This window comes from Cebus imitator, unplaced genomic scaffold (assembly GCF_001604975.1).
Source record: "Cebus imitator isolate Cc_AM_T3 unplaced genomic scaffold, Cebus_imitator-1.0 Scaffold215, whole genome shotgun sequence".
Classification (NCBI taxonomy): domain Eukaryota; kingdom Metazoa; phylum Chordata; class Mammalia; order Primates; family Cebidae; genus Cebus; species Cebus imitator.
The window spans coordinates 3,560,808-3,569,112 of record NW_016107530.1 but is presented as its reverse complement, the minus strand read 5'-3'; the positions used below and the strand labels follow the sequence as shown (position 1 = coordinate 3,569,112).

Below are 8,305 nucleotides of genomic sequence, written 5' to 3'. Positions count from 1 at the left end.
AAAAAAAAAAAAAAAAAAAAAATTAACTTTATACTATGTTCCTTACCTTCTTTAATTTTTTATATTTATGAGAGGTTCTTTTTATAACACGAGTAGAATTACAGTGCAAGTATTTATATAATGCTGAAAAAAATGTAATACAACAGGACAAGGTGACTCAGGCCTATAATCCCAGCACTTTGGGAGGCTGAGGCGGGTGGATCACCTGAGGTCAGAAGTTCAAGACCAGCCTGGCCAACATAGTGAAACCTCGTCTCTACTCAAAATACAAGAATTAGCTGGGCGTAGTCTTGGGCACCTCTAATCCCAGCTACTGGGAGGCAGAGGTTGCAGGGAGCTGAGATAGTGCCATTGCACTCCAGCCTGGGCAACAAGAGCAAAACTCCATCTCAAAAAAAAAAAAATGTAATGCAGAGAAATATTGAGAAATGTGGGGGAGAATGATTTCCTTCTTGCTTATAGCTCCTTTTTCAGATAACTTAGATAATTTTATGAGTCACCTATCTGGTTCCATGCTGTTCTAAAGGCCAATTGATCATTTTTATCCTTCTGTCATTTCCCAACAGTATCCTGACTAAATGCTGGTTAAAATGCAAGTCATTTTTGGAGGTCATCTTTTAGCTATTTTGTTTTTTAAATAGAGACAAGGTTTTCCTTTGTTGTCTAGGGCTCACAGTCCAGCTATTTTCTTATAGTATATTCCCAGATATTTGTAAGCATATGTACAATACTTGGCCCATAAAATCCTTTTCTTTTGTAATTCTACCCCTTGGTCATTTAGTCTTTTCTTCCCATCATTTACCTTCTGTGGATAACCTAACTTCTATAATAATATTACCACTGATAACAGCAGAGGTTTCCTGAAGTATCATTGCTGGGTCTTATATGTGCTTTATCTTTATAAATGAGAGCTCCTAGCCGGGCGCGGTGGCTCAAGCCTGTAATCCCAGCACTTTGGGAGGCCGAGGCGGGTGGATCACGAGGTCAAGAGATCGAGACCATCCTGGTCAACATGGTGAAACCCCGTCTCTACTAAAAATACAAAACATTAGGTGGGCATGGTGGCGCGTGCCTGTAATCCCAGCTACTGAGGAGGTTGAGGCAGGAGAATTGCCTGAACCCAGGAGGCGGAGGTTGCGGTGAGCCGAGATCGCGCCATTGCACTCCAGCCTGGGTAACATGAGTGAAACTCCGTCTCAAAAAAAAAAAAAAAAAAAGAAAAGAAAAGAAATGAGAACTCCTGTGGCTCCAGGTTGTAGAATCTGAGAGGAGAACTGCAGACCTTCTGAAAGTAATCAATGTTTCAGGTGGCATGTGCCTGTAGTCTCAGCTATTAGGGAGGCTGAGGTGGGTGAATCATTTGAGCCTAGGAGTTCTGGGCTGTAGTGCACTATGCCAATCGGTGTCTGCACTAAGTTTGGCATCAATATGGTGACCTCCTGGGAGTGGGGGACCACCAGGTTGCCTAAGGAGGGGTGAACCATCCCAGGTCAGAAAGAGAGGAGGTCAAAACTCCCGTGCTGATCAGTGTGGAATCTCGCCTGTGAATAGCCACTGCACTCCAGCCCGGGCAGCATAGCAAAACCCCGTCTCTTAAAATAATGAAATTAATCAATATTTATTATATTTTTAATTACTTTAAAACATGGCTGCTTTACCTTTTCTTGGTCCTAAGACTTGCTGGTTTTCCACTTCCAAAGATTTTTTTATAACAGGGGCCAGGCACAGAGGCTCAGGCCTGTAATCCCAGCACTTTGGGAAGCTGAGGCAGGCAGATCTCAAGGTCAGGAGTTGACCATCCTGGTCAACATGGTGAAACCCCGTCTCTGCTAAAATACAAAAAATTAGCTGGATGTGGTTGTGTGCACCTGTAGAGCCAGGAGAGTCGCTTGAACCTGGGAGGCGGAGATTGCAGTGAGCCGAGATTGTGCCACTGCACTCCAGGCTGGTAACAGAGTGAGATTCCATCTCAAAAAAATAAGAAGAGGCCAGGTGTGTGGCTCATGCCTGTAACCTCAGCACTTTGGGAGGCTGAGGCGAGTGGATTGCCTGAGGTTAGGAGTTCGAGACCAGCCTGACCAACATGGTGAAACCCCATCTCTACTAAAAATACAAAAAATTAGCTGGGTGTGGTGGCAAGCACCTGTAATCCTGGCTACTCGGGAGGCTGAGGCAGGAGAATTGCTTGAACTCAGGAGGCGGAGGCCGCAGTGAGCGGAGATCGAGCCATTGCTCTCCAGCATGGGCAAAAAGAGCGAGACTTCATCCCAAAATAAGTAAATAAATAAAAGAAGAAGAACTTCGTAATAGGGAGAATGTCCTCAAGGAAAATGTTTCTGTTTCATGTGAGATTTGTGTGGATATGTCAAAGCAAATAACACATACTTGACATCTTGAGAGTAATGATCTACCTCCTTAGTGAGAAGGAAACTAAGTTTTTGAGGGTCACAAAGTTTTATGTTCAGCTACGTTTTGCCTGACTTCCCTCTGCCTAATCTTGGCCTTTGCCAGTTCTGATGCTTTTGTTACCTAGAAATATTTATAAACTATTACTTATTTTTACTTTTTAAAATAAAGGGTCATACAGTGTCTTAAATGTATCTAAATATCTCTTTGAATAGTTGGATATTGCTGTATGTCATTGTATTATAATACCTGCACAATATTACAACATATAGTTGTATTATTTACTTCACACCTAATTAGGTCAATTCTAATATTTTACTATTTCAAACAATAAGTATCCATCCTTTTGGCTAGATTTTTGCACTTATTTATGCTTCTTTCCCAAAGGAAGATTTCTTTAAGGAAAATTATTAGATGAAAAAGTATACGAAACTACATAAATTTTTAATTCATGTGTGCATGATTTGAAATGAACAGAACAAACTCGACCAACACAACATCAGTGTTTTCTTACATAATTCTTTATACTTATCTTTGAAAATACTTTTTAAAAGACAACACCTACCAAAAGTAATTTGTATTTTTCTTCACTTTTGGTGTCCTCTGTTTAGGGAGTAAAACTGAGACCATGCAACCTGAAGTAAAAAGTGAAACCGATCCCCATTTTATCTTAAAAAGTTCAGACAACACTAAAGCCTATTTGCTGATGCCATCTGCTTCTCACCCAGTGAAAGAGGCATCTCCAGGCTTTTCCTGGTCCCCGAAGACTGCATCAGTTGCACCAGCTCCATCGAAGAATGACGCAACAGCCTCGTGCGTGTTTTCAGAAAGAAGCAGCACTCCCCACTGCACGATGCCTTTGGGAAGACTCAGCGGTTCCAATGCAGCTGCTGCAGAAGGCCCTGGCATTTCACAGCTTGGCGAAGTTGCTCCTCTCCCCACCCTGTCTACTCCTGTGACAGAACCCCTTATTAATTCTGAGCCTCCCACTGGTGTGACTGAGCCGCTAACGTCTCATCAGCCAAACGAGCAGCCCTCCTTCCTCACCTCTCCCCAAGACCTTGCCTCTTCTCCAATGGAAGAAGATGAGCAGCATTCTGAAGCAGATGAGCCTCTATCAGACGAGCCCTTATCTGATGACCCCTTGTCACCTGCTGAGGAGAAATTGCCCCACATTGATGAGTACTGGTCAGACAGTGAGCACATCTTTTTGGATGCAAATATTGGTGGGGTGGCCATCGCACCTGCCCACGGCTCGGTTTTGATTGAGTGTGCCCGGCGAGAGCTGCACGCTACCACTCCTGTTGAGCACCCCAACCGTAATCATCCAACCCGCCTCTCCCTTGTCTTTTACCAGCACAAAAACCTAAATAAGCCCCAACATGGTTTTGAACTAAACAAGATTAAGTTTGAGGCTAAAGAAGCTAAGAATAAGAAAATGAAGGCCTCAGAGCAAAAAGACCAGGCAGCTAATGAAGGTCCGGAACTGTCCTCTGAAGCAAACGAATTAAACCAAATTCCTTCTCATAAAGCATTAACATTAACTCATGACAATGTTGTCACCGTGTCCCCTTATGCTCTCACACACGTTGCGGGGCCCTATAACCATTGGGTCTGAAGGCTTTTCTCCCCCTCTTAATGCCTTTGCTCGTGCAGTGTATTTTTTCAAGGTGCTGTTTTAAGAAAGTCATGTTGTCGTTTACTATATCTTCATCTCACCCATTTCAAGTCTGAGGTAAAAAAAATAATAATAATAATAACAAACGGGGTGGGTATTCTTAACTGTGACTATATTTTGACAATTGGTAGAAGGTGCACATTTTAAGCAAAAATAAAAGTTTTATAGTTTTAAATACATAAAGAAATGTTTTGGTTAGGCATTAACCTTGGTAGAATCACTCAGTTTGGTGCTTTCAATTAAGTCAGTTTACTATGAAACAAGAGTCATTTTTAGAGGATTTTAACAGGTTCATGTTCTATGATATAAAATCAAGACACACAGTGTTAACTCTACACAGCTTCTGGTGCTTAACCACATCCACACAGTTAAAAATAAGCTGAATTATTATTTCATGGTGCCATTGTTCCAACATCTTCCAATCATTGCTAGAAAATTGGCATATTCTTTTGAAATAAACTTATGAAATGTTTTCTCTCTTAAAATATTTCTCCTGTGTAAAATAAATCATTGTTGTTAGTAATGGTTGGAGGCTGTTCATAAATTGTAAATAGATATTTTAAAAGCACTTTCTATTTTTAAAAGTAACTTGAAATAATATAGTATAAGAATCCTATTGTCTATTGTTTGTGCATATTTGCATACAAGAGAAATCATTTATCCTTGCTGTGTAGAGTTCCATCTTGTTAATTGCAGTATGTATTCTAATCATGTATATGGTTTGTGTTCTTTTACTGTGTCCTTTCACATTCAAATGTTAGCAAGTCGCAGTATATAAAATACTTAGATAATGAGAAGTTGTTAATTATGGAATTAGGAAGCATATCACCAATATTGATTAACATTTTCTTTGGAACTAGGTAAGAGTGGTCTCTTCTGACTTGTTGAACAACTTCAGTTTAGTTTCATCTTACCTTTCTCATTATAATCCATTAGAGGTATTTCCAAAAGGAGATGATGGGACAGGATAGGTTTCAAGAGTCAAATGCTTCTAATATCTCAAGGTGATAAAATACAAAAATTAAGTAGACAGATATTTGTACTGAAGTCTAATATAGTATTAGGAAAAGAAAATCTTGTTGAAATATTTTGAAAACCAATTCCCTACTATCATCACATGCCTTCCCAACCCCAAGTCAAACAAGAGGAATGGTACTATAAACATGGCTTTGTCCATTAAAAGCTAATTCATTTGTTTATCTTAGCATATTAGATTTGGGAAAATGATAACTCATCTTTTCTGATAATTGCCTATGACCTAGGTAACAGGAAAAAAGGCATTACGTTTATTTTAGTCTTCCCATTTTTTTTCCTATTACTTTGTTGACTCATTTTATTGCAAAACAAAAAGGATTACCCAAACAACATGTTTAGAACAAGGAGAACTTTCAATGAAATACTTGATTCTGTTAAAATGCAGAGGTGCTATAACATTCAAAGTGTCAGATTCCTGGGGAGTATGGAAAACCTAATGGTGCTTCTCCCTTGGAAATGCCATAGGAAGACCACAACCGCTAACACTTACAATTTTGGTGCAAAAGCAAACAGTTCCAGCAGGCTTTCTAAAGAAAAACTCATTGTAACTTATTAAAATAATATATGGTGCAAAGTATCTGATTTGAGCTTTTGACTAATCCAAGTAAAGGAATATGAAGGGATTGTAAATAACAAAAATGTCCATTGATAGACCATCGTGTACAAGTAGATTTCTGCTTGTTGAAATGTAAAATAGGGTAATTCATTGACTTGTTTTAGTATTTTGTGTGCCTTAGATTTCTGTTTTAAAACATGTATATTTTTGTGAGCCTAAGGTTTCTTATACATATAAGTATATAAATAAGTGATTGTTTATTGCTTCAGCTGCTTCAATGAGATATTTACTAGTATTATACTATCAGGAATACACCCTTGCGAGATTATGTTTTAGATTTTAGGCCTTAGCTCCCACTAGAAATTATTTCTTCACCAGATTTAATGGATAAAGCTTTATGGCTCTTTATGCATCCACTCATCTATTCATTCTTCGGGTCTACACTTATTGAATGCCTGAAAAATCTAAGTGTCACTTTTATTTTTATTTGAATCACCGCCTATGACATAGTAAACTTGAAGAATAAAAACTACCCTCAGAAATATTTTAAAAATAAATAGCAGATTATCTTCAAAATAATCCATGGTAACGTATGCAGTAATTCAAATTTATCTGTCTCTCAATAGGTTTCTTAACAATCTAAACTTGAAACAGCAATGTTAATTTTGGGGACTATTGGGATTTGTGATACTTGCTGCAGTTTACCAAAACAAGTATATGAAAATATCTAGTATCAACTGAAATGTTTCCATTCCATTGTTGTAATTAACATCATGAATGGACTTCCTAAACTGATCACCCCACTGTGGGAACCAAATTGGATTCCTATTTTGTTGGACTCTCTTTCCCAATTTTAGCAATTTACCATCTCATTCTCTGCCCTGTGATTTTTTTAAAAAGCTTATTCAATGTTCTGCAGCATTGTGATTGTATGCTGGCTACACTGCTTTTAGAATGCTCTTTCTCATGAAGCAAGGAAATAAATTTGTTTGAAATGACATTTTCTCATAAAACTGGTCATCTAACATTATTTCTACCCCTCTATTATGTTTTGCTGTAATGATCACCTTTAACACTCTAATTGGGTTTTAAATCTGCATTTGTTCATAGTATGATCATTGAATTCACTGATACATGACCTCCTAGTTAGCCCAATCAGTGCATAATATGCTACAAACTCACCAACTTTAATAAGGGAATAACTCCTGTGTATTGCAGAATCCTACAAAATATCATGTTGCCCCTTGATATTCCATTTCCTTTGTCTTTTTTTTTTGGAGTGACAGAGTCTTGCTATGTTGCCCAGGCTGATCTCAAACTCCTGGCCTCAAGTGATCCTCCTGCTTCAGTCTCCTAAAGTACAAAAATTATAAGCATGAGCCACTCTACCCAGCCTAAAATTCCATTTCTAATGGCTCTTGAGCCATTGTTGAAATTTCTTTTTTTTTTTCTTTTGCTTGTCAGTCTCACCTACCTCTTGCTTCCAATTCATCTACAAAGTACCAAATAGACCAGGTCATAAACATAATTGAAATACATTCTTATCAGAAAGTGAGGCTATTTGAAAAGGCATAGATAGCTGTAGGCAAATTATTGCAACATGTTTACATCTTAAATAAATGTCCAACATCTTTGTTATTCAATCTGCATGTTGATAATGTAATTTCATTTATTAAATTTAGAACTTCAACTAGATGAGATCCATAAGTAATTTACTTAAAACATAACCTCAATACGTATTTAATTGAATGCATACCCTTGTGTAAATAAGCTGCTGATTTAATTCATATGACTAACCTATTTTCTAACATTACAGTGGACTCCTACTGATCATTTCACAATAGCATGTGTGAAAATAACCCTGAACTAATTTTTAAAACAAATTATATTGACTTTATCTGGGACATAGGTAAGACTTTATTGCATGAAACTTCCACTGACAGTGGGCACGGCATTTCCTTTGCATGTGCCAACTAAATCAGTGGCTGTATGCAACCTTCAATAAATATATAGTTATTACCTTCAATTTCACACCTTGATGCATGGAAATCTTTTTTATCTAGATTTAATACAACTGTGAGTTTTGATCTTTTATAGAAATTTGAGACAAGAGAATTTCAGAATAAGTTAATATAGTAGTGGCCGCTCATAGCAATGCAAGACACCTGAGAAGTCATATAGCTCAATCACTGGGGTCCAGAGAGCAAATCTTAATGTTAAATTATAATTAGAATGTAAACAGATGAAGGCCACTTTGTGTTGAGAACTGTAGGGAAACTTGATTTTCGTACCCAAAAGATATTTTATCACTGATAAATAAACAAGTATCAAATCCTTATACATTATAGGCTTTCAATTTCCCTGGATCTAGTGTTAAGCATATACAAGAAGTTATAAAGGCATGAATGACTAAAACAGTTAAGGAAAGTATATTTCCACTGTATATACTACCTAGCCATGATTATAGAGTTCATTCATGCCCCTTGCCTAGTTAGCCTCACAGTTAAGTCGCAGCATAGTTTATTTTGATGTAGCTGTCTACATGTATTGGAGTACTATTTTATTGCACATAGCTTCTAAAGCTGCCCATATGTAGTGCTCGCTTCGGCAGCACATATACTAAACTTGCC

The 8,305-nt window shown here is 37.8% G+C and overlaps 1 protein-coding gene across 4 annotated transcripts in view; it reads left to right on the top strand.

Moving 5' to 3' along the window:
* Positions 1–7,701, top strand: part of LOC108318148 (methylcytosine dioxygenase TET1) — a 107,303-nt gene extending 99,602 nt beyond the window's left edge. For all 4 annotated transcript variants that reach the window (XM_037745868.1, XM_037745867.1, XM_037745866.1 and 1 more), the window contains one exon: positions 3,018–7,701. In XM_037745868.1, coding sequence (XP_037601796.1) covers positions 3,018–4,024 — 1,007 coding nt within the window. In that variant the 3' untranslated portion in view covers positions 4,025–7,701. The remainder of the gene's footprint in view (positions 1–3,017) is intronic.
* Positions 7,702–8,305: the final 604 nt, after the last annotated feature.